Source organism: Nomascus leucogenys, chromosome 11 (genome assembly GCF_006542625.1).
Source record: "Nomascus leucogenys isolate Asia chromosome 11, Asia_NLE_v1, whole genome shotgun sequence".
Taxonomy (NCBI): domain Eukaryota; kingdom Metazoa; phylum Chordata; class Mammalia; order Primates; family Hylobatidae; genus Nomascus; species Nomascus leucogenys.
The window spans coordinates 100,559,307-100,585,705 of record NC_044391.1 but is presented as its reverse complement, the minus strand read 5'-3'; the positions used below and the strand labels follow the sequence as shown (position 1 = coordinate 100,585,705).

The window sequence follows — 26,399 nt, the reverse complement described above, 5'->3', positions numbered from 1 at the left end:
TTTTTAACTGATGAGCTTTCAAGAAAACTGGACTGATTGATAGTTTATAAGTACCCTTTTAAATCTCTGCATATACTTGTTTAATTCTAAAACTCTACAATTGCTAGTTTTTTACTGAATTTTTTTTTTTCAGGTGTCCTTGCTGGTCATGACAACCGTGTGAGCTGCTTAGGTGTAACTGATGATGGCATGGCTGTGGCAACAGGCTCTTGGGACAGTTTTCTTAGAATCTGGAATTAACAGTGTCATACATATTCTTTGTTCTCCATTGATACATCTGGAGAAATCAATGCTACAGCCTATAGCTGTGAAAAAGTTCTACCTTATATTTGCAGGTGAAGATTTTTCTATGAGATTATATACAAAAACAAGCTTTCAGTAAACTACCAAAAAAAAGTGGGGGTGGGGGAAAAAAGGCAAAGGCGCCTTCTGAGATCAAAAGGACCAGTGTATGTATTTGAGGGGTTGGGTTAATTTAACCTTGATGAATTGTTGTGTGTACTCAGAGTCTATTTTCTTTGTGCAGAACAGAATGTACACATTATAGCAGCTCGCCATTGTGTTTGCATTTTTTAAGAAGTACATTTTTAACTTTGTATACACAAGAAATGTCACATTTTTGAGTTTTATAATGGAAGAACCAGGCACAGAAACAGACAGAAATGATACTGTATGTGTCTGTATTTATGTCTGAAGAAAGTCCCCTTGAATTCTATCTCTTTGAATCTAAGAGATCCTGATGGCTTCATGTTTAAGAGCATTGACAGGCGGGGCACCTCTGAGGGGAGTCCATTGTTTCTCATGCATCATTTGCCGTATACTATTAATCAAAGTGCTTGCTTTCAGTCCTTTGAGGGGACAGATAATCTGAAGAGATTAGAGATTTCACTGATATTTTGGACATAGATAAAAAACATCATTATAATTTATTAATAAAAAGTAGGTAATAGCATATAAATGGTTCTTGACATTTTAAAAGCCTGGTTATGATCAGTTGACACTTTGAGTACCCCCCTAAATAGCTGGACTTTCCTATTCATTTCATATTTGGAACTAAGTCTGTAAGGTATACTCATCTTTCAGAGGTTTGGTAAACATTGGGATTGTCCCTGCATCTGAACATCTTTCCCAGTGCTATCAGTGTACATCTAGAGAGGAAATGCAATGTGACAGTGTTACATTTGGAGAGAAGTGTGAAATCTAACCAATCGCTAGCACATATTTGTTGTAATATGGTGGTTTATTTCATGTTTGCATACTATAAAATCTGAATTGATGTGAAATATCTGTGCCTTTAAATTTCTTAAAATGAAACCTTTAAGCTTTTTGTTCTGTTTTGCAATATTTTGTAGTATTTCTTCCCTTCCTTAGCACAAAATACTGGTTTCTAAGTGGTTTTGCTTCAAAGGATGTCTAGATGTAAGTGATTCCACTTAAAGCCAAAATAAAAGTTCCGAAAGCAGTTCTTAAAGGAGTTAGAGGTATATTAAACAGTTCTTCTGTGGTATAGTAATGTGTCTCTTACTAGAATGTCCCCCACGACCAAGTTAAAGATCAAATAAGTCTAAATGATTGATAATAGAAGATTGTTAGTCTTGTCTCTTACTAGAATGTCTTCAAAGGATGTCTAGATGTAAGTGATTCCACTTACTAGAATGTCTTCAAGGGATGTCTAGATGTAAGTGACTCCACTTAAAGCCAAAATGAAAATTCCGAAAGCAGTTCTTAAAGGAGTTAGAGAGCTATATTGAACAGTTCTTCTGTGGTATAATAATGTGTCTCTTACTAGAATGTCCCCCACGACCAAGTTAAAGATACTTTTCCTGTTGGATTTTCTTTTACAAATAAGTCTAAATGATTGATAATAGAAGATTGTTAGTCTTGCTTGATGGTAAAGTCTTGGATTATTCTGATATATAGACGTGCATTGTTTTGTAACTTAGTTACTCTTCAGATAGGTCTGTGTTAACTTTTGAACATGGGTAACCTTAAGCTAAATACTCCCAAACTTGACCTCTAAATTTTTGTTTTTATATTGTGAATGTGCTAATATGTGCATCAACTGTAAAGACGTATCAGTTTTATTAAAATCAGTTGACAATTAGAATAATAATAAAATGGATAAAGGCAAATTAAGATATAGGACCAAAACAGAATATTATAGATGGCAGTTATGAATGTATATTTATATTTTGGTTCAGATTTCTATTAACTTTTTGGCTGGGCACAGTAGCTCACACCTATAATCCCAAGTCTCAAATTAGGAAAAAAAAAAAAATTTTATATGAACTTTTGCTATTAATGTTTATTTGTAGGCTATTTATATCACTTCGTAAAGAACAGCTCTTTGAGAAAAGAATAAAGGAATGTATTCATTTCCAGAAAAAGAGGGTTGGGGAAAGTTTGCCATGTAGGTTAGTCAGAAGAAAGCAATTCTATTATGCATAAAAATAACCTTAAATATGTAGGAGAGTATCTCCTCTACTTAAAAGTTATTATAGTAGTCAGAGGCATACAGACCACAGGAATTCTATGGTCTTAACATATTTTAAAATTACATTTATTTTAATGTTCTTAAAGTTTATGAAGAGGAGTTTAAAGCAATTCCCATAATTAAATATTTACTCAGCAACTAAAAACTAACACTTGTGGTTAATTATACACATAAATGGCGACAGAGTAGCCTCACTACCACAATTACCTTCATGGTTACACCTTTGCTTTCTAATAATAGGGGCTCTAGTTGCTAAATATATTTGTTTACTTGCGGTTTAAGTTGAGCTGATTATTTGTTTAATTGTTATTGTTCCTGAATTCAATGAGTATATAATTTGTAGACGTTGAATAGTTTGGATCTTAGTTTTTAAGGCTGAAAAACCTGGCTGGATTTAGTTTTTTAAAATTTGCATCGTCAAGAATATTGCAGTTAATGTTCCTTCTTTTTTATTTTTATTTTTTTTTTGTTTTTGTTTTAAAGACAGAGTCTCACTCTGTCACTCAGGCTGGAGTGTACAGTGGTGCAATCTTGGCTCATTGCAGCCTCAACCTCTGCCTCCTGGGTTCAAGCAATTCTTGTGCCTCAGCCTCCCAAGTAGCTGGGACTATAGGCATGTGCCACCATGCCCGGCTAATTTTTGTATTTTTAGTAGAGACAGGGTTTCGCCATCTTGGCCAGTCTGATCTCGTATTCCTGGCCTCAAGTGATCCACCAGCCCCAGCCTCCCAAAGTGCTGGGATTACAGACATGAGCCACCGTGCCCAGCCAGGTTTCCTTCTTTACCTTCTAAGAAACATTTAAACACAATATGCCTGAGAAGGTTAATTTGTCGACTCTGTAGCATGTCAAGAAGAGTAGTTTTTTGAGATCTGGCAAGAATATTTTAGAGATACATATTCTTTTCTAAGTATGCGATCACCCTGTGGTGTTGAGCATATTGTCCCAAAAACCTGCTTAAGCAAACAGTTCCTGGCTAGGCACGGTGGCTCACACCTGTAATCCCAGCACTTTGGGAGGCCGAGGCAAGTGGGTCACGAGGTCAGGAGTTCAAGACCAGCCTGGCCAAGATGGTGAAACCCTGTCTCTACTAGAAATACAAAAATTAGCTGGGCGTGGAGGCGGGCGCCTGTCAGCTACTTGTGAGGCTGAGGCAGAGAATTACTTGAACTCAGGAGGCGGAGGTTGTGGTGAGCCGAGATGGCGCCACTGCACTCCAGCCTGGGTGACAGAGCAAGACTCCGTCTCAAAACGAGAAAGCAGTTCTTGCCATCAGCAAGGATATCTCCTCCACTTTAATGGACAGCCCTCATTTTTGGCAGCTATGCTGTTTGAGATTTAGACTGAATATCCAAGGTTCCTCCCTAGCTCAAGTTTTTACTTGTGATTACACACACCACATTGAGTTCCATCTTCAGAGGCAAAGATTTGAGGCTTCGTATCTCAACAGCAAAAGGGCCTGTTCAGCAATTCCCTTCATTTTAGACTCATATGACCTCAGAGATTGCATGATAATAGTAAACTAGTCTCCTGGAAATAACGGATGTAGGTGCTTCTAGAATGTGTTACAGAATTTCAAACTTAACCTATTAATAGAGAAATGGATCTTAAGGTGACAAAATGAAACTTTTTATTATTGCTTAAAAATGCTGTGCCAGTATTGTATAACTAGCTCCTCCAGTACTTTTGTTATTTTGGATTTAATAATAAGACCTTAAGCATTTTAAATATGAACATGTTCAGGGAAGTACGCTTTTGATGTAAATGTCTCAGATCTAAGTTGTAACACAATTGAATACTTGTGGCTTATTCTTGGTTTAACTTAGGAAAACTGGTTAAACAATCCCCCATTTGGGCCTGTCATCATTTTAATAGTGAAGATGTTCTTTCTAAAATCTTCAGGGCCTGAGTCAGGCTGAATTTTGTTAAAAATTGAATATTATGTTCAAATTCTTTCCTTTTTGGCGTTGTGAAAAAGCAAAATTTTCAATGATTTCTCCTGTTAGAATTTTTTTAAAATACCCACAGGTTGGACCATCTTTCTTATGGGTTGCACAATGAATTTATATTTTAAATTAGATTAGATAGAATGTGAAGTACATTTCAGATTTACTAGTTTTCTTTCCATTGTTCATTTTGGGTTGCCTTAGATTCAGTGTATATTTTAAAATATTGGTTACATAATAGGTACTCAATGACATGGTTTATAGTAGAATATCTAAGCTAGCACTTTATTTGAAAAAGTAACTTATTAATCACACATTGATGGTACACCTTGTATTTGCAAATGTTTGCATGTTGATAAAATCTCATATGTCTTCTTTCTTAAATCCAGTTACTGATTTTGTAAAATACAGTTGTGATAAAGCAGCATTACGGGGGGGAAAAAAAGCTATATTCCAACTGGTGTTAAATGTATTCAACAAAATCTTACATCATACAGTATTTATTTCTTAATTAATAGAACTTCAGTGATATACTTGGTAGATATCTCAAGCCTTTTGTCTTTTACACAATGGTGCTCTATCCTATTGTTTTCTTTTCAAAGAAAGAAGCACCTGAACACTTGCATTTCTATTTTCCTATCCAAAGGCATCCACATCTAAGTGTGTTTTTAAAGTTGATTAAAATTATTTTCCTGTTAAAGCATTCTGAAAGTGTTTGTCTTCACCTAGAATGATTTGTACACACTCGCAGTCAATTGAACATGAATGTCAGTAGTAGTCTAATTATGGGAAGGGTAAACATGTTAGATTAAGGCTCTTAAAGCTCTAAACCATATAAACTATGGACTTGTGTCATGATTTAACTGTTCTTAGATCTTTCTTACACAGTGATTCATTCCTCTATTTGTACAGTGGCTTTATGAAATGTTGTGAATTGATACTGTAATCAATAAAGTGCTTTTAACCAGATTTCATTGTTTTTTTAATGCCACTTTTTTTTCTTTTTTTTTTTTTTTTTTTGAGAGTGTTACTCTCTTGCCCAGGCTGGAGTACAGTGGTGTCATCATGGTTTACTGCAACCTTAGCCTCCCGTGCTCAAGTGATCATCCCACCTCAGCCTCCGGAGTAGATGGGACTATGGGTACGTACATGCCACTATGCCCAGTTCATTTTTATATTTTTTGTAGAGACAGGGTCTGTGTTGCCCAGGCTGGTCTTGAACTCCTGGGCTCAAGAGATCTACCTGCCCCAACCTCCTAAAGTGCTGGGATTATAGGCGTGAACTACCATGCCCAGCCAATTTTTTATAAAGTTTTTATTGAGACAGGGGTCTTGCTTTGTTGCCCAGGCATGTCTCGAACTCCTGGCTTTAAAGGACCGTCCCACCCTGATCTCCCAAACTGCTGGGATTGCAGGCTTGAGCCAACAAGCCTGGCCTCTGTAATTTTTAAATAAGCAATTCTGCTTATGGTGTTGATAAATTATCTTTACTACTTTCTTTCACCACCCCACCCTTAGGGGAGGATGAGTGTGGAAATTAAGATAAAGATGTTATATAATTATTTACAGATTATCTTAAATTTACTCCAAGATGTGGGAGATAAAACAACTTTGGCCATGAGTTGGTAATTCTTGAAGCTGGGCAATGGAGTAATGAAGGTTTATTATGCTTTCCTGGTTATCTCTGTCCTTGTTTAATATTATTCGATAATAAAATGTGTCTTTCCCTTGAACTTACGAGTCTATGCAGGGGCACATAGCACTACAGGTTGAAGCAGAGGGCAAGAATAAACTCCCCTTTGACACTAAATTAGTTCTGTTGTCCAGTGAAGAGTACTAAGTACCTGTAAATTGTTATGTTTAAGGTAGAAAACTTCTTCAAATGTGCTCCTGTGATGGTATTGTATGACATCTTATACTAATGACTGGTGTATGTAACTTTGACTTACCCTTTTAATGTTTGCCCAGAAGAACTAAACAGTAATGCCATCAAAAGAGGTCTACTCAAGATAACTTACATATCTACCATAAAAGTAATTAGAATGAAAGATAAAAACTCACTAAATACTAGTATAAATGCTACATTTGTCAACTATCAGGCAAACAGGTTTTATCTTCATCTTGCAAGCTTGCATACTGAAAAAAAATTTTTGTAAAAAGATTATACAAAGTTTAATCCTGCAAACATATAAAGTAAACAAGTGTATGTGCAATAACTTTGAAGTACATCACTCATAATTACATAATTCCTGTATAATTCCTGGGCTTGGTCATAGGTGCACATATTTCTAGGCATAAGAGTTGGCTTTCATTATTTCACTGTTCCATTTCCAACATTCATTATGTTCTCACAATTGATCACACAGAACTACATAAAACAAGTGATTAAGAAGTTGCCATAGCAAAGCTATACCAGTGGCACCCCAACTTTACTGTGCATCAGAAACACCTGGATGGCTCGTTAAACCATAGATTGCTGGGCCCCAAACCTACTGTCTGACTCCATAGGTCTGGGTTCAGGCCCAAGAATCCACATTATAAAAGTTTGAAGGTGATTATAGCTGTGCGTGGTGGCTCACACCTGTAATCCCAACACTTTGGGAGGCTGAGGTAAAAGGATCACTTGAGCCTGTGAGTTCAAGACCAGCCGGCACAACATGCGGAAACCTCATCTTTACAAAAACTAGCCAGGCATGGTGGCGTGTGCCTGTAGTCCCAGCCACCCAGGAGGTTGATGTGGGAGGATCACCTGAACCCGAGAGGTTGAGGCTGCAGTGAGCCATGATCACGCCACTGCACTCCATCCTGGGTGACAGACTGAGACCCTGTCTCAGAAAGAAAAAGAAGTAATGTTGATGACCCAGGACCAAACTTTGAGAACCACTGTACTATACTAATAATGAGGTGACACCAAACCATTATGAACTTTCAAGCTTAAGTACTTTCATATAAAGGTTACGGCCTTGAGTTTGGTAACCTAAATTAGCAGTACGTGATCTTAGACACTGTTTTTCCATGTTGTAGTTGTTACCTAATCCCACTTACTGTGGCCTGTACCATCTCTTGGGTTATAAATCAGCAATAAAAGCTAAACACCAAAATTAATTTGCATTAGTATACTGCACTCTAGTGTCAATTTGCATAAAAATATATTTTTGAAAGGCTTCAATGGCCTAGTGTTACCTGCTAAGATACCTTGAAAAATAGAGTTGCACCTGCTGTAAAAAGGCTGAATAGCATCTAGAAGCCTTAAAAGGCATGGAAAAGGAAGGATTGTGTATTCAAAAAAAAAAAAAAAAGCCTTAAATTTTATCCCTCCCATGAAAAGGAAGCATAAACTACATGTGGCCAAATGTACTGTGTTCCCTGGGATTGTGCATTTCTAACAAGTGTCTAGGAGATACTGATCTGGTAGTCCTACATTTTGTCTAGCAAATTCCTAGAATGGTGTCATTTTTGTACATTTCCATTCCATCTGAGTTTCAATCAATGTTTTTAAACATCAGTTAAAGATTTTATTTGATTCATTAAAGAGGAAACTGGTGAGGCATTTCCACCAGCTCAAGGAAGAATTTTGTAAATTAACGTTACATTTATGGATCAGAAAGAAATGAAATGAATGTGCAAATGGAGGCAAAACTGGCCTCTTCCACAGTGGGGAAGAAAGTCAACAGAACCTCCACTAGGCATGATTTACATATGTACAGACTCAATCAGCTTTTAATATAGAAAGATATTTGAACCCAAAATCTTTTATTGAGGTAAAAAATACAGTAATAATTTTTAATGAATTCCTGGAAAATTCATACAAATAAAATTAAAAGCCTCCAATGGGGTATAATCCAGCAATATCCTAGGCAAATGCCTCCTGAAGAACAGCTTTTTTAAAACATCACTGTTTATCATTCAAAATTCAGACCTCTCCTATCTTTGGGTATTTTTATCTCTTCAAACTTTACTCCTAAAATTGCACTAGGAAAGCTTTCCTTATTGGAATCATAATGGGAGCAAAGCTGAAAATGTTTCTTTAGAAACATCTAAAGAAATTACTTAGACCCAGATGCTTATAAGTGACTATAACAAGCCTTTATCCTGTTTTACATCAGTTTTAATGGGAATAAAAAGTAAAAACAGCACATTTATTAGTGGTTCACATAGCTGCCATGATGGCAAAGTGACTGTAACTTGCATAAATAATACACTCAAGGACATTCCACACTCCTTGGTGGTTCCAGCAATGCGATTTACTAAATGAAAAAGTGACTATGCCCATGAAAGAAAGCATCAAAAACTAGTTTTGAGAAAGAAGATGAAAGGCTCAATCTCTAACTCCTGGATGCCAGGAAGCAGAGATTTATCAGAATCAAAAACAAATTAAGAGCTCACGGCCCCACCCCTCAGGGGGTCACATAAGTTGGTACTGTTGCTTGTAACTAATTCATGATTTTAGCCTTTTCTTTACCCAAAATTAAAACTAAGGACATAACACTCTTCAAAAATACACATACCCCGAGATAGATCATTACCAGAATCTCCACAGGGCTTTGCTATTTAGGTACAGTTAGTACAATTCACATTTAAAGTAATTTCATAAAAATAACAACTGTCCCAATCTTACAAGTTTCGTTTCCTCCTATCATGGTCACCAAAGCAAGCTCTACTGTTAGGATTCTTCATTGCTTGAAGGTAGAAACTGCTCAGTAAAATTCTCCAGCTCATTTTCAAGTTGAACAGCTTTATTGCTAATTAAAAAAATAAAACACCAATCTAATTACCATAAAGATCAAGGAGAAAAATGCATTCCATCCATTATTAAAAGACAAAAACTTTAATAATAAACGACGAAAAGCATAACAGACAGTGGAATCATATCTTACACGGGATATCCTAAGTTACCCAGAGTCATGACTACGCTTGCAAATTCCCTTTAAATAATGCACAAAGTACAGAATGTTTCTTATGGACATACAAGGAAAGTAGCAGATGTTACAGCGGTAATGGCATACCAGAAATATTTCCTTTAAACACTAGATTCATCCTCGATGCAGCCAAATGCCCACGAGAGGAAAACTGGAACTAAAACTGATAGACAAACAGATTTGTTTCCCACTCTCACACTATGCCAGGGCACATATTCATTGAGTGGGCTCTCTCTCTCCATTATGGAGTGGGAGGGTCTTGTTTTACTTTATTCCTGCGTGCATATGCTTCAGGTCATATAAGTGAAGCGTACATCAGCTCTGAACTCTACTGTATATATTTCTTGAGGTAGCTCTCCTGCAGCATTAGCACATTAAATTCTATCCAAATGGCTGAGCCTAATCTAGTAAAAAATGGAAATTCCAAGTATTATGGTATTTGTTTTTTTTTTAAACTTTCTTCTATTAGAAAAATGATTAATTAGCAGAACAAAAATATTCATACTTATTCAAGCCAGTCTTGCCCAAATCAGAAAGCTACATGACTAATGCCAATAATCTATTTTATCATTTGTTTTATTATAACAAAATGAAATACTATTTAAAAACTTACCTAGGTATTCCTCTTTCAAAAGCTGAATAAATCAAAACCAAAAAAACACAAAAACTTACCTAGGTTAAGACAAAAAACCAATTTCTACTGCACAGTTTCACCAAATTTGAAAGGTATATACGGGATGAGCTGACTTAAAATAGGAGCAATCGAATACATACAATTCACATGGGTGGGTGAGGCTGGAAATATCTAAGTGATTAGGCAGTCATCTTTTCCAGAGATTTTGAAACTAAGGTACAATGAACACGTATGTTGGTCAGATGAAGACACTGTGGATGGATAATCACTACTATGGGTGTTTTAAGTACATGCCCCAAAATCCAGGTCACAAAGACAGTCCCTCCAATTTGTAAACACTGACTACTAAGCTGTTCTTACACAGGCAATTTTGTGTAGCATGTGTCCTAGAAGTAACAGCAGGGACTAAATGAGGTTTAATGGTTCTTCCAAGACATTCTGACAAGCCAGCTAATGGGTAAGCAAAAGTAAGAAAGCTGAAAGTTAAGTTCTTAAGCACTGAGTAAGAATTTCCAACTACAGACCGAATGGTGACACTTTCAGTCTTGTCCCCAAAAGCAGATTTTATTAGACCCTGAATAATATATAAGGAACATATCAAACCAGAAATCCACATTTTATCAGAAATCTTACTTTTGTTTTATGATTTAAGTATACATAATCAATAGTCCCCCATGAAAACAGACGTTATGGGTCTTGGACATATACAACTAAAAACTCACTTTTAATTATACAACTTCTGTTCTGAAAAGGGACTAATACAGCCTAATGAGGAGTAAATTTCGATCTATAAAGTTCCTTTCGATTCAGATTTGTTTTCTTGTTGCAATTAGCCTTCGGTGAAACTGCAAACCACATGGAATTAAATATGGAAGATTCTCATTTAAACCAACACAAAAAGCTATTAGGTATGAATACAAATTCATTAATAATTTTACATATTTTGTAAGGAGACCAGTACATGTTCAAATTATTGAGAAGAAAGGTTTAAATACCTCAAGGGTTTTGAATTGTTTTGTATTTTCTCCAACTGATCTATTTCTTTGAGTAATCTAGCAATTTCTTCTTCCAGTTGTTTTTGAGTAATATCAACTTGTTGGCACAGGCGAGCAAAAGTGGTAGCCATTTGTCTTAAAATAAAAATTTAGAAGCAGTCATAAAGGTCTTCAAAAATGAATAAGCTTTAATTTAAAGCTCACATAAAAAGAACACAAGTTTTAAAAAACTTCTAAACTATAAGGAATCAGAACACTAAGAATGGTAAGAGGGAAGATATGGCACTAGTGGGCTGCATTTTATCCTGGCTCAAGAGACGATATTACCTCTGCTATATGGCTGTGAACATGAATAAGCTACATAAAGACAAAAGACGGGTGTGTTTCTTCAGAAGCACAATAAACCTTACTCATGCTTGGGACCCTGCGTAAAGTAAGGTATTACCAAGAACAGAAAAAGAATTCCATGCGCTTTTGTGACATAGGCAAAAATACTTTGAACTATAGCAAAATTTAACAATATTTCTAGAATCAAAGGGTTATATTTGAGGGCTAATTCATATATTAACTTTGGCAAACATTATATTTTTAAATGGGAGCATACCTCTTCCCATTCCACCAAATCCCAGTATTAGACAGATGAAGCACGTGTCATTCTTTTTAATAGTTTTTTAAATATTAAATATTTACTTAGTTCATTTTAACTGAGAAATTATTTGAGGTTGCCTCCATTAACATGCAAAGTCTTCTAAGAAAGAGAATCAAGTCAAGTTTTTATTTCCCATAACCCCTAGCGTGAATTGCTGCATGGGAGGCAATTAATAAATGTTTGATAATCAATGCATGGAAAGCTACATTAACTTTGTTTTTATTTATATGAATTTCAGTTGATTCTTTGGACGTCCAAGTATCTTAGATGATCCTTAAAGGATCCTTAAACTCATCCTTAATATAAATTAAATATTAGATAAAATAGAGGCTCAAAAAATTTTGTCAATGAATGAACGAATGAACAAATTCCTCAAATTTGCAGTCTCCTGGTAACCATTCTCTACAATTATTAACTGTTAGTTCAGACTCTGATTTTGTATCTGAAACAGTTTACCGTTCCTGCAATTCCTGTCTCCTGAGTCTAAACAATTTCAAATACTACTGCAAAGTTATCTGTTCTAGAGCTAAGTGTTGACATCACTCTCAAAATTCCTAATTATCCAAACCCCAATCTACACATACAGACAAGGCCACATCCTGCTATGAAGTCTATACCTGAATGTATGTACACAGCTCAGATACACATGTGCCACACTGAATATTTCTCTTCATGTCCTTGAATGCATTCCTTTCCCCTTACCTTCTTGTTTTTGATTTGGGTTGTTGTCTCCATCTGATCTTCCGAAACGGCATGTTCTAATCTCATATGCTACACATCTCCTCCAGGAAACCTTTATTGATCTACTATCCTTCATGATTTAAGTAACTCGTACAGCCTTGCCTTATGATAATAGTTTATCTTTCTCTTATATTTATCACTCTCACTTTGTATTATAATTATGTAAATGTTAGTTTCTTCCATGAAACTGAAGTTATCTTGAACTGAAAGAATTTTAAAATTCTGCTCTCAGAGGCATCCAAATACAGAATATTGTACCCTGACTTGACTGGAGTTCTAATATTTTTACCATATGAATGAAACAAATATTTAAGTTGCATAAAAGCAGAAACCGGGTGGACTTAGGTATATGTTATAATAAAATTCTCCTGAGATCTAAAAATAAAATAGCATTTAACTTATAAATTTGAACGGCGAGAGCAAAAATACATTACATTCACCATGAAATCAGGAGTCTACCTACCATTAAGTTCATTTGTTCAATGCTAAGAATTCATTCAGTTTTCTTAGACTGCTTGGCCAGGCTACCTCTATTCATTCAGTTTTCTTTATTAAGAAACCACAAAGATCTGGCTGGGCGCAGTGGCTCACGCCTGTAATCCCAACACTTTGGGAGGCCAAGGCAGGTGGATCACTTGAGGTCAGGAGTTCAAGATCAGCCTGGCCAACATGGTGAAACCCTGGCTCTACTAAAAAAAAAAAATACACAAAAAAATTAGCTGGGCAAGGGGCTGGGCGTGGAGGCTCACGCCTGTAATCCCAGCACTTAGGGAGGCCGAGGCGAGTGGATCATGAGGTCAGGAGATTGAGACCATCCTGGCCAACATGGTGAAAACCCCATCTCTACGAAAAATACAAAAAAAAAAAATTAGCCAGGTGTAGTGGCATGCACCTGTAGTCCCAGCTACTCGGGAGGCTGAGGCAGGAGAATTGCTTGAACCTGGGAGGCGGAGGTTGCGGTGAGCTGAGATCGCGCCACTGCACTCCAGCCTGGGTGACAGAGTGAGACTCCATCTCAAAAAAAAAAAAAAAAAAAATTAGCTGGGCGTGGTGGTGTGCGCCAGCTACTCACTTGAATGAGGGAGCTGGAGGTTGCAGTGAGCCGAGATTGTGTCATTGCACTCCAGCCTGGGTGACTGAGACTCCATCTCAGAAAAAAAAAAAAAAGAAACCACAAATATCTTAAGGGCAATTATTTATTTTTGAGACATAGTCTGTCACTCTGTCGCCCAGGCTGGAGTTCAGTGATGCAGTCTGGGCTCATTACAACCTCTGCCTTCCAGGGTCAAGTGATTCTTGTGCCTCAGCCTCCCAACTAGCTGAGATTACAGGCATGTGCTACCAATCCCGGCTAATTTTTGTATTTTTAGTAGAGATGGGGTTTCACCATGTTGGCCAGGCTGTTCTCGAACTCCCGACCTCAAGTGATCCGCCTGCCTCAGCCTCCCAATGTGCTGGGATTATAGGCGTGAGCCACCTTGCCCAGCCAGGTACATAAATTTAGAATAGGTCTGCTGAAGATCTTTTGAGTTGGGCATGGTGGCTCATGCCCATAATCCCAGCTACTCAGGAGGCTTGAGGAGGGAGGATTACTTGAGCACAGGAGGTCAAGACCAACCCGGGCAACATATCGAGACCCTGTCTCAAAAAAAAAAAAAAAAAAAAAATTAAAAAATTATCCTGGTGTGGTGGCACACACCTGTGGTCCCAGCTACTCGGGAGGCTGAGGCAGTAAGATCACTTGAGCCCAAGATTCGAGGCTGCAGTGAGCCATGATTGCGCCACTGCCCTCCAGCCTGGGCGACAGAGACCCTATCTCTGAAAAAACAAACAAACAAACAAAACAAAACAAAAATTAAGAACTATCTTTTTAAACCCCTCCAGAGTTCTTGAGAGTTCCTATCTACCAATTTTCTAATGTTCAACCTAATCTATCAGGAGAATGGAAAGAAGAATAGTGATTAGGAGGGAGAAAGGGCAGCAGTGAGGTTTAGTATTGTTCTATTTTTTCTCATTTATGGCCATCACGAAACATGTTCATTTTGTGATAATTCTTTGAGCAACACACTTATTTTGTGCTTTCTCTGCATGTATGTCATATTTCAGTAACTTTTTTTTAAAGGAAAGATGCACCTTTCAACTTACCGTTTTACTTGGTGACTGCAGTTTGCACTCGTGGAGCTAACAATCATCTCCAGTTTTTCAGTTGCATAGTTTACAAACTGGTGTTTAAAGGCTCGCTCCTTGGCACGGGTGGTCCAGCTCAGTCTTTCATAAAGATACAAAGCTCCATACATAGTTAATGAAACAGGTAGGAGTTTCCAGCCTATAGTTTTCCAAATCTGTAAGATAAAGTCATAGCTTAGTCTGAGAAGGAAAAACACCACTTTGGAGAGTACATTTAAAAGCATTTTAGTTTCCTATGGATCTTTGAGTTAGATACATTTTCTAAAAATGTATATTCCTTCTCCATGAGAAAACCTGAAGTTACCAGAAATCAATCAGGCTTAAAAGGGATCAGCACACAAATAAGGGAGAGCTTTATAAGCTGCCAGATTTGATAAACTGATTCAATGTATCTCAAAAATAAAACGATGTTAAGTACTGTAGGTCAGACCTTTCAAAAACCAAAGCAAGTATATCTATGCTGTTAATGATAGACATTTTTTTAAGAAACAAATAAGAACTACTACTAAAAATAACATGTAATACTTAAGACAGATCCCCTTGATATTCAGAGAAGGCTAGATAGGGCACCTGGGGTTTTCTTATTACCCCAATATACCAATATTTCTTTGTGTGCTGTGATGTGAAAATGCTTAGGAAGTATTAAAGACCAGCTAGGTGGTGACAGTTCATTCCTAAAGATGTATGTTTTTAAAAAATTTAAGATGAAACTTGTGATATTTAATTCACTACTTTTAACCTGCAAATTTTCATACTATTTTACAGAGCCTATAAACAGAAGTAAATACTGTATACCTTTTCTTTTGTGAGCTAATAGGCAACCTTGCAAACATTTCAATTTTAATTATACTAAAAGTAATGTTTCTTACCACTCCTCCAACAATAATGATGCCCACAGAAGTTCTAGATGTAAGGGACGCCAATCCTCTTACTAATGTAATCATGAGTTCTTCCTGTGATGCATTATCTGGCGTTGCTGGAGTGGTAGGAGCAGTGGGAGTAGAAGCTAAAGATCTAGGGAGCTGCCAAAAAAAAGAAAAAGGAAAAAAAGATTACACTTAAACAACTATAAATTAAATTTATCTTTATAAAACTCTTTAAAATTACAGTAACAAATCTATGAGGGAAAAATTACCCTAAATGATGAGTACACCACAAATATATGTAGAAAATAAAAATAATTTGGAAATTCTTATCTACAATATCGACCAATGACATCATGAACAATAATAAATTTTCATAATATACAATGGGGTCTAAATGTAACAGCAGGCACTCAACTCTCAAGAGGAACAAATTGTGTTTTTAAAAAAACTAACAACAAAAGCACAATCCTTGAAACAAACAACAACAAAAAATGATAAACTAAAAAAAAAAAAAGGACTTCGGCCAGGCATGGTGGCTCACGCCTGTAATCCCAGCACTTTGGGAGGCCGAGGTGGACGGATCTCAAGGTCAGGAGATTGAGACCATCCTGGCTAACATGGTGAAACCCCATCTCTACTAAAAATAAAAAAAAAATAAAAAAAAAAAAATTATCCCGGCGAGGTGGCGGATGCCTGTAGTCCAAGCTACTTGGGAGGCTGAGGCAGGAGAATGGCATGAACCGGGGGGGCGGAGCTTGCAGTAAGCCGAGATTGCACCACTGCACTCCAGCCTGGGCGACAGAGCGAGACTCCATCTCAAAAAAAAAAAAAAGAAAAAAAAAAAAGAAGGACTTCAAAATAAAAACCTCTTAAACTTCAAAACACACAGCCACAGGCAAGAGAAATATATTTGGGGCTGGGTGTGGTGACTTATGCCTGTAGTCCCAGCACTCTGGGAGGCCAAGGCAGGAGGATAGCTTGAGACCAGGAGTTTGAAACCAGCCTGCCCAGCACAGTGAGACCTTGTGTCTACAAAAAATTTTTTTAAATTAGCTACGTGTGGTGGCACATGCCTGTGGTCCCAGCTCCTTGGAAGCAGAGGTGGCAGTGAACTGTGATCACGCCACCATACTACAGCCTGGGCAGAGCAAGTCCTTGTCTCAAAAAAATAAAAAAACAAATAAAAAACATGTTTGGAAATCATATATGTGAGAAAGGATTTGATCCAGAATATGCAAAGAAATTCTGCAACTCTATGGGACCCAAATAATGTAAAAATAGGCAAAAGCTTTGAATAGCCATTTCACAAAAGAAGATACACAAATGGCTAGTGAGCACACAAAAAAGATTTTTAAAATCATTGGTCATTAGGGAAATGCAAATCAAACCTACAACGAAATACTACTCTATACCCACTAGAACCTAAGTATATACTCAAGAGAAATGAAAACACATGTCCACATAAAAAACATGTGCATGAATATTTATAGCAGTATTCATAATAGCCAAAAACTACAAACTACCCTAATGTCCATCAACTGATGAATGGATAGTGTTCTATCTATAATGGAATATTCCTCAGCCGTAATAAGAAATGAAGTACTGATACATCCTACAACACTGATACCATGATGATAAACCTTGAAAACATTATACTAAGTGAAAGAAACCAGTCACATAAGGCCACATTTTATATGATTGCATTTAAAGGAAACGTCCAGAAAGGGCAAATCCATATAAACAGAAGGCAGATTAGTGGTGAGGCTGGAGGTGGAAATCATAATTGACTACAAATGAGTAAGACAGCTTTGAGGTGACAAAAACCAAAACTAAATTGTGGTGATGGTTTTACAATTTCACAAATTTCCTAAAAAATTACTGAATTGATAAATTTTTTAAAGTTTTTCTTTTAAAATGCTTGTATTCTCTTTTATTTTGATGAGCAGTGGTTTGTAGTTCTCCTTGAAGAGGTCCTTCACATCCTTTGTAGGTTGGCCTTTTAAACATTTTAAACAGGCTGGGTGCTGTGGCTCACACCTGTAATCCCAACACTTTGGGAGGCTGAGGCAGGTGGATCACTTGAGGTTAGGAGTTCGAGGCCAGTCTGGCCAACGTGGTGAAACTCCATCTCTACTAAAAATACAAAAATTAGCCGGGTGTGGTGGTGGGTGCCTGTAATCCCAGCTGCTTGGGAGGCTGAGGCAGGAGAATCGCATGAACCCGGGAGGTGGAGATTGCAGTGAGCCAACATTGCGCCACTGCACTCCAGCCTGAGCCACAGAGCAAGTCTCTGTCTCAAACGCACCCCTACTCAAAAAAAAAAAAAAATTTTTTTTTTTTAAAACAGTATCTTTACACCAGAGAAAAGAGAGTAAGTAAAGAAGCCCATACTGGGTAATGCACAAAAGTCTTGGCCCCTTGTGGGGTATCATGGGGAACCTGCTGTTGGTACATTGGGCCTGCACACGTGCCATTTTAGTACCCTTCATAGGTGTGCTTGTGTGGGGGAATTTGGGCATATGTGGAAAAGATATATTGCAGCTAGAGGAGGCTGAGTCTTTTTTCCCTTGAGGACACTGAATAAACTGTGTGTTGTGTGCCTGCGTTTTTACTATGACCTCATTGAGGTCTTGTGTGAAATTTTCCACCTGTGGTGTCACCGTACTCAAAAGTTTTTGATTTTGGACCTTTAAGGATTTTCAGACTGGGGATGCTCAAACTAAATAGCTACCTCAGAAATGGCTCTAAGAGACAGATACTAGCTTTTAAATGTGCAGATTTTGTAAAGCTAGTTTTATTATAGAAAATCCACATAAACAAAATAATAAAGGAGAGTCTTAATTGGTAGATTCAAAGATACATACCTGAGACATAGGCTCTGATAATCCTAGGAGCACCCTTTGAGCATTTCTAGGACCCAAAAATCGATGTACAAGGGAAGACCAGCCCAGGGAAAAACGAAATACAATATCCTCTTGAAAATCTGAACATAACTTGTGGCAATTTAGATTATAACTGAGATCAAATTTCTTGCAAAGGATCAGTGTATGTAGTGTATCCTGTATACCAGCTGGAAGTAATGGCTTCACATTTTCTAGAAAGAACAAAATTACAACACTTATTTTAAGAAAGAATGGTAAATGTTTTACCTTCAATGGAATGCCTAAAGGAAAATAAGCTCTTTACCAGAGTCATGAATGAAAAAACAAACCAGACATGACCTTGTAGACATAAATATTACCAATAATTTCTTGCTGGGTCTGAAGCACTAAGGCGTTTACTTCATTGGTACATCGATCAGCCAAATTTCTTCCCATAGCATCCTCTACGTGCTTACTTAATTCCTGTTAACAATGGTAAATATCCATATTATTTTTTCTCCAGAAAGTCTGTAGTTTTTATAAACACATAAAAAATTCAGTAAGTGCCAAAATGGTCTTTTTAATTTGACTTTTTTATTTTTTTTGAGACAGGGTCTTGCTTTGTTGCCTAGGCTGGAGTGCTTTGATCTTGACTCACCGTAGCCTTGACCTCCTAGGCTCAAGTGATCCTCCTGCCTCAGACTCCCGAGTAACTGGGACTATAGGAGCGTGTCACCACGCTTGGCTATTTTTTATTTTTTTTTGAGACAGAGTTTTGCTCTTGTTGCCGACGCTGGAGTGCAGTGTTGTGATCTTGGCTCACTGCAACTTCTGCCTTCCAGCTTCAAACGATTCTCCCGCCTCAGCTTCCCGAGTAGCTGGCATTACAGGCGCCTGCCACTGGCTAATTTTTTTTTTGTATTTTTAGTAGACAGGGTTTCACCATGTTGGTCAGGCTGGTCTCGAACTCCTGACCTCGTGATCCGTCCGCCTCAGCCTCCCAAAGTGCTGGGATTACAGGTGGGAGCCACCACAACCAGCCTAACTGTTTTTTGTAAATTAGAGTTCTCACTATGTTGCCCAGGCTGGTCTCGAACTCCGGGGCCCAAGTGATCCTCCCACCTCAGCCTCCCAAAGTGTTGAGATTACAGGCATGAGCCACTGTGCCTCGTCCTAAAATGATCTTTATCTCATTCTAAGTATAAATTTTCTATTTACTTTTTATACAAGACAGTTTACATTTATTACAAGAGGGCACAAGAGATCTAAGTTTCATTTTGTACTGATACACTGAAATGCCAAACCATGAAATAAATGAGGGTATAGAATAATAAGAAACTGTCTCTGAATAATTTTATCTATACTTTAACTTACACTTTTATATATTTTTAATACATCTGGATTAGGATGAAACTCTGAACAAAATTCATCCACCAAAACAGACAGTCGACAAATTTCATCTGTCACTGCACGTGAAACCTGAAAATATGAAAATTTTGGAGTTAAAATAATTAAACAAGATTATCAATTACTCAAAAAAATTAAATTGAAAAATCTTAAAACATTCTTTTAAAGTAACAGGAATGACATTTTTAGCATTATCAAAAATAATTTCCATCCAGGTTATTTTAATCATGAAGCTACTGTTACCCACTTTGTTTGCCACCTCCTCGGTAACCTCCTTGATTTTTTTCTCAACATCCAGTGTTAAACGGTTCATCTGGTTTCGAATAAAGTCCAGTCTATCAATTTGGTCTTCCCTCTCTTCCACTGAATAATGCCTATTTCAGTATAAAGAGTAATCAACGTTCAGGGTAGTCTGAAGTCCTAAAGCATTTCAGCAAGGGACTCATTCATGTATTGAACCATCTATTAGCATGACTCAAGGAAAAAAAAAACTTGTAACATCTGAAAGGATTCAAGTAATATTTCACTTATAAAGTATTTTATATAGATGATTTGATAGAAACCACATTTCTCTGCCCATGTGGCACCTGAATCTTCTAAGTCTTCAAACACTTCATAGATATGAACAGGCAAAACAGAATGCAATACTGACTGTAGTTAATAAGCAGGGGTCAGCATATAGCACCTTACAAGCCAAATCTAGCCAGCTGCCAGCTTTTGTTAAAGTTTTCTTGAAACACAGCCACACCTATTCATTTACCTATTATCTATCTATGGGTGCTTTTGCTCTAAAACTGTAGAAATGAGTAGCTCCAAGAGACTTTATGGCCCATAAAGCCTAGAATATTTACTATCTGGATCTTTTTTTTAAAAAAAGTTTGTTCACCTCTGGCTGATATAGGCAAATAAAGACCTGAGATCCATTTAAGAAGATCTTTTACTTAAGAAGTTCCCAGGACATTATGATTATACAATCCTCAAATCACATCTTTGTGCTATACTTTGTTCAACATCCTATGTCTTTAAAAATTATCACTAATTAAATCAATCTTATAGACCAAAATTTAGGTACTACATCAAAGCAACTGAGCTAGAAGGAACTGCTATAGCAGCACAGTCTCATTAAACAGAGGCGACACGGAGGCTGTACACAGGGGCTGAGTTCAAACTCAGGGTTCTGATCCTTGCGTTTTATACGCTGGCAGTTCTCTGCATTTGAACTTCATTCATTCCTAAGAAAGTACCACTATAAAGCAACAGACAGGGACATGAAGGGGTCTTTGTTCCCTGCAAGAGCAAATACATTTAAAATTCCAATGTTATGTCATCTTGGACTTAAGCTTTGATGCGTTTATGTTTCCTTCAACTGGCTTAAGTCCACTGCAGGTCCTATCGAGGCTTCACATCATTACTTTTGTCACATCTAATAACATCCCGATCTGTGTTTCAAGCATACCAAGTTTGTGAGAATTATACTTTATATGGATAATGCTGGTATTTTCATGTATTCATTGCCACCTTTACAAGGTAACAAATAGTATAAAATAATGCCGTACAGTATAACATAAAGGGTACTGCTTACCAAATCAACTTTCTGGTTGGCAGGTAGCATCACCTTGTTTGTTCATCAGGCGATAAACAAACACAACTAGTATAAAACAGTGATTTCAAAATACTGATGTATGACTATATTAAAAAATGGGTCGTGGATTGAATGCAAAAACAGGATCACCTGTTTTGGACTTCTTCCTAAAAATCTGCTTGAAGAAATGGTTCTTCCACTGCTTCAAAGATATTTTAAAGCCACAAAACATTTTAAAAATCACAATTCATACACAGGAATAGTGAGGTCCAGGGAATATAAATGATGTGTGCAAGGTTGCAGAATAAAATAGACACTTTCAAATATGCACTTATAGAAGTAGGCATCAGTTAAACCCACAAGGTTGATTTCAGTGTAAAAAGTATTTATAGTACAACAATTTAAAACCTCATCTTAACAAAAGTCTGACAAAAAAACTAACATTTTTATGTTGCAACAAAATGAACTCATACCTTTTCTCTTCAGCTGCCAGGCTTATTGTATCCATTATGTTTTTCACGGTAGCTAGGATCTCTTTAGCTCTGATAGTGTGCTGTTCAAACTTTGTTTTCACTGCTGACTGCGAGATACACTCCTGCGAGGGACCCAAGCCATAACACATTACTGTAATTCCATCGCAACATTTTCAGGAATTTAAACACAAAAACTTGCTGTTTGTAACTTTAACCCAAACAGAAATAAAGATAGGAAACAAATGAGTGATGAAAGCACAACTTAAAATTACAAAGGTGAAAAAAATACAAAGATTCAAAAGTAAAAAGGGCTTTAGCAGCAAGTTACCATCTTTGTGTAGTTTTACACAGTAATGTGCAATGGTTTGACTCTAACATTAAAAAAAATAAACAGGGTACTATTTTCAATGTTAAAAAATTTCCTCATTAGAATTACTTTTATCTGGATCACTTTTAATCCAATTCTAGTCCTTCTATCTAGATTCTTCTCATACTTGCAATAGATACAATCTAGTAAAGTTCTTAATTAAGATGCGAATTAGAACAATTCCTTATTTAATAGCTGAATGATACAGTGATTCCTGTAAGTTTGCTAAAAAGGACTTCATTAGGTTAAAATGTGAAGAATTTGAAAGCTAACATTTAACAATGTAACATCTAAAATTGTTTATAGAAAAAATATCTGCAGCTATTTAGAAGATAATTGTAATTACTTTCATTAGAATATAGTGTGTACACAAAGGCCTGAATCATGCCCTATCTCATTGATCTTCAAGCTAACAACCCATTTAAAAGTTGTTATAAATCAGGGTTTTATAACCGTGTTTATTTAAATAAAAAATACGTCACAATGCATCACATATCGATGGATACATTTCGCAACATTTTTGTTTCAATTTTCAATATATAGAATACTTGTTATCTAATACATACATACATATATATATATATATATATATTTTTTTTTTTTTTTTTTTTTTTGACAGTCTTGCACTGTCACCAAGGCTGGAGTGCAATGGCATGATCTCAACTCACTGCAACCTCCACCGCCCAGGTTCAAGTGATTCTCCTACTTTAGCCTCCCAAGTAGCTGTAATTACAGGCGTGCACCACTATGCCTGGCTAATTTTTACATTTTTAGTAGGGTTAGGGTTTTGCAGTGTTGGCCAGGCCGGTCTTCAACTCCTGACCTCAAGTCATCTGCCTGTCTCAGTCTCACAAAGTGCTAGGATTACAAGAGTGAGCAACCATGCCCATCCTATAAATATATATTTACTATGATTTATCATATAAAATTTATAAAATTTGGCCAGGCGTGGTGGCTCACTCCTGTAATCCCAGCACTTTGAGAGGCCGAGGTGGGCAGATCACGAGGTCAGGACATCGAGACCATCCTGGCTAACACGGTGAAACCCCGTCTCTACTGAAAATACAAAAAATTAGCTGGGCGTGGTGGCAGGCACCTGTAGTCCCAGCTACTCGGGAGGCTGAGGCAGGAGAATGGCGAGAACCCAGAAGATGGAGCTTGTAGTGAGCTGAGATAGCGCCACTGCACTCCAGCCTGGGCGACAGAGCGAGACTCTGTCTCAAAAAATAAATATAGAAATAAAAATTTATAAAATTTTTATATTACAATTTGTCTTATTTCATTTTTACTTCATAGAAAGTCAAATTCTGCACTGAAATACAGCACAGTAACTACTATAGATGTTTTATAGAAGACATGTTTATTTTCTATGATAAATTTTTTTTAAATTGGGGATATATTAATTCTCTGATACTCCAATGAATTCATCTTCTCAAACCTCTATATATTTAGCTAATACAAATTGTGGTAATTGCTTCCTGAAGTTCATTACTATCCTTCCTTTAATAAATGTCTTTCAGGCTTCGAAAGGCATTTACTTAATACTCTAGTGCTACATTTGTTATCCTGAAATCATCCGGATGCTACACGTGCATTCAATGTCCTATTTACAAACTGTGCTTAGCCTTCATGTCTCAAATTATTTGAGCACTCAGAAAGACTATAATCTCTTTTGCCATTTTAGCTCCCCTCTTCAGCATTTCGTTTGGGGTAGAGAAAACAAAACAGATTATTTAGCTATAGAGCACATGAGGGTAATTCATTTAGTCAATATTTAACTCCGAAGCCATTACTTTCTTGCATTGCCTAGCTTCATTTTTGCCCATGGTGATTTTGAAAAAATTAATGTAGGAAGTTATAGTATTCTAAAGATAAAACATTCCTGGATGTTTTCTTCTTTAAAATCACCAATAATTACATAATAGTGAACATTTGTAAACTACTTATTTTTTAATAACTAAAAGAATGCATTGATTTTATTTTAAATAAATGCCTCATAAATGTGTCAAATTAACTTCCGCAACATTATAAACACAAAAATATTTTTAAAAGTAAAAAGATTAAAATAAAGTCTATATTCCTCGATGAAGCAGATCTAGATATGAGCAGTGAAGATCCAAATTTGTAGATAACAGCACAGTGTTAGAGCTAGACGAGACAGAAAAGATCTCCAGAAGTTATTAGGCAATATAAGTTACTGTCTGATTGAAAAATATATAATGATGAATAAGTATAGAGAAGAAAATAATCAATCTTCTAATTAAAAAGTATCCCACATTGGTGTTCCCGCTGATCTGTAGGATATTTAAGAGGTACCTTGAAAAAAGAACATTCTACTCCAAATAAGTATGGGAAGTGTTAATTTAAATAAAGTTCCCCTTCTAAGTTATTTCTCAGCATCCTTAATACACTAATATGCTAATTAATCTCTATGGGGAACATATATAATATGCAGTTCCCAGACTTATTTTATCAGGAACTCTAATCATACATTAATACTAATTTATACATGTAATGAAAACATAAAACCAACAAACTTGTCAATTTCCCTTGAAAATAGACCCTACAAACACCTAACAACATGCTATTCATCACTGCCAACTTATTTTGATATACTTTCGACAGAAAAGTGCAAGAAATATATCTTTCATCTAGATATATCAAATATGAACATTCAGCCCCTTTGGTTTGCTTCTCCCCTCCCTACATACTCACGCTAGATACTCTCTCTCCTGAGGGCACATATATATAATATTTACATATAACATATTATATATAATAAATATATATTATACATAATAAATATATAATATATTATACATAATATATAATATATAATACATAATAAATATATTATATATTGTACATAATAGATAATATATTATACATAATAGATAATATATATTATACATAATAAATAGATAATATATATTATACATAATAAATAATATATATGTATTATATATAATATATATAATACATGTCTTGTAATATATATATAAAATGTATGACCCCCATTTATATATAAAGAGAGGCATACATTTTTATATATACTTATGTATTATTTTCCTTCCTGAACATTTTGACAGGTCATTACTACATCACAAGCTTATTACCTAATACATCAATATTTGCTTCTAAGAAAGAAAACATTTGTACAATCACGAAACAATTGTATTCAGAGTATGTACCATTGAGACAATACTATTATCTAACAAACAGTTCATGTTCAAATTTCACCTGTCATCCAGGAATGTCCATTACAAAAACATCCACTGACATTTTAAAGAAGTTATTTTTATACGTCTGTCTCCCGTCATACAACCAAAACTAGTAAGAATTAATGGTGAAATAACTGTGCAAAAGAAATCTGCATTTCTAACTTGCCTTTAGAACAATGCAGTCCAAATGCATTTTGAAACTTTCCAAACACAGTTTTAAAACAATAAGAAAATCTATTAATAGACTAACATTGATTTTCCTTTCTTCCTTTTTTTTTTGAAAGAAAAGAGACAGAGTCTCACTCTGTCACACAGGTTGGCGCACAGTGGTACCTCCATAGCTCACCATCACCACAGCCTCAAACTTCTTGGCCTTCTACCTCAGCCTCTGGGGTAGCTGCGACTATAGTCATGAGCTATCATATCTGGCTTTTTTTTTCTTTTTCTGGTAGAGATGGGATTTAGTCTTTTCATGTTTTTGCCCAACCTGATCTCGATCTCCTAAGCTCAAGCGATCTTCCTGCTTTGGCATCCCAAAGTACTGGCATTACTGGCATGAGCCACCAATGCCCAGGCTAATATTGATTTTTTTTATTGCTTTTACTCAATTTAATTTTCAAGCGTTGCTTAACTTAGTATTCTAAATGTTTAAAATACTTAGATCCGTTTGAATCAAATTAATCTAAAGAAGTGCACGGCAAAGGTCAAATTGATAAAGGTGATGAACTTGATACAGTTTTTCTTTTCACAAAAAATCTTGCACGACTACAAAGAAAAGTAAGCAAATCCCCAAAACGAAGAGAAAATGTGTGTAAAAGCCACATGATGTGACCACAACACAAAGAAACCAACAAATTAGTAACCAAAAATTGGATAAAATGAATCAAAACACTTGAATTTTAAAAAGTCTTATATTGATAAGGAAATGCCAAAAGGATAATTAGAAACAAAAACAACAAAAACTAAACAGTACTGAAAACGTTGGGATACTCCTAAAGCTGCAGTCATAAATTCACAATCTTGAATCTTTTCTTTAAGAACAATAAGCAAAAACCAA

At 36.2% G+C, this 26,399-nt stretch overlaps 2 protein-coding genes across 3 annotated transcripts in view; one reads left to right on the top strand and one right to left on the bottom strand.

Moving 5' to 3' along the window:
* The window catches only part of GNB4 (G protein subunit beta 4), a 51,777-nt gene extending 50,312 nt beyond the window's left edge, over positions 1 to 1,465 (top strand). Inside the window, exon 10 of the mRNA XM_003256498.2 lies at positions 134 to 1,465. Within this exon, the coding sequence (XP_003256546.1) occupies positions 134 to 240 (107 nt within the window). The 3' untranslated portion in view covers positions 241 to 1,465. The remainder of the gene's footprint in view (positions 1 to 133) is intronic.
* LOC115837303 (mitofusin-1-like) overlaps positions 1 to 26,399 on the bottom strand; it is a 63,725-nt gene that overhangs the window by 15,097 nt on the left and 22,229 nt on the right. Inside the window, exons 9-17 of one of the 2 annotated variants that reach the window (XM_030822850.1) lie at positions 21,755 to 21,876; positions 19,947 to 20,073; positions 19,667 to 19,771; positions 18,673 to 18,775; positions 18,296 to 18,525; positions 15,435 to 15,587; positions 14,524 to 14,720; positions 10,989 to 11,123; positions 9,059 to 9,182 (exon numbers count right to left, since the gene is read on the bottom strand). In XM_030822850.1, coding sequence (XP_030678710.1) covers positions 9,104 to 9,182; positions 10,989 to 11,123; positions 14,524 to 14,720; positions 15,435 to 15,587; positions 18,296 to 18,525; positions 18,673 to 18,775; positions 19,667 to 19,771; positions 19,947 to 20,073; positions 21,755 to 21,876 — 1,251 coding nt within the window. In that variant the 3' untranslated portion in view covers positions 9,059 to 9,103. Of the gene's footprint in view, positions 1 to 7,926; positions 9,183 to 10,988; positions 11,124 to 14,523; positions 14,721 to 15,434; positions 15,588 to 18,295; positions 18,526 to 18,672; positions 18,776 to 19,666; positions 19,772 to 19,946; positions 20,074 to 21,754; positions 21,877 to 26,399 lie in introns of those variants that run through there. The other variant, XM_030822851.1, reaches the window with a different exon arrangement.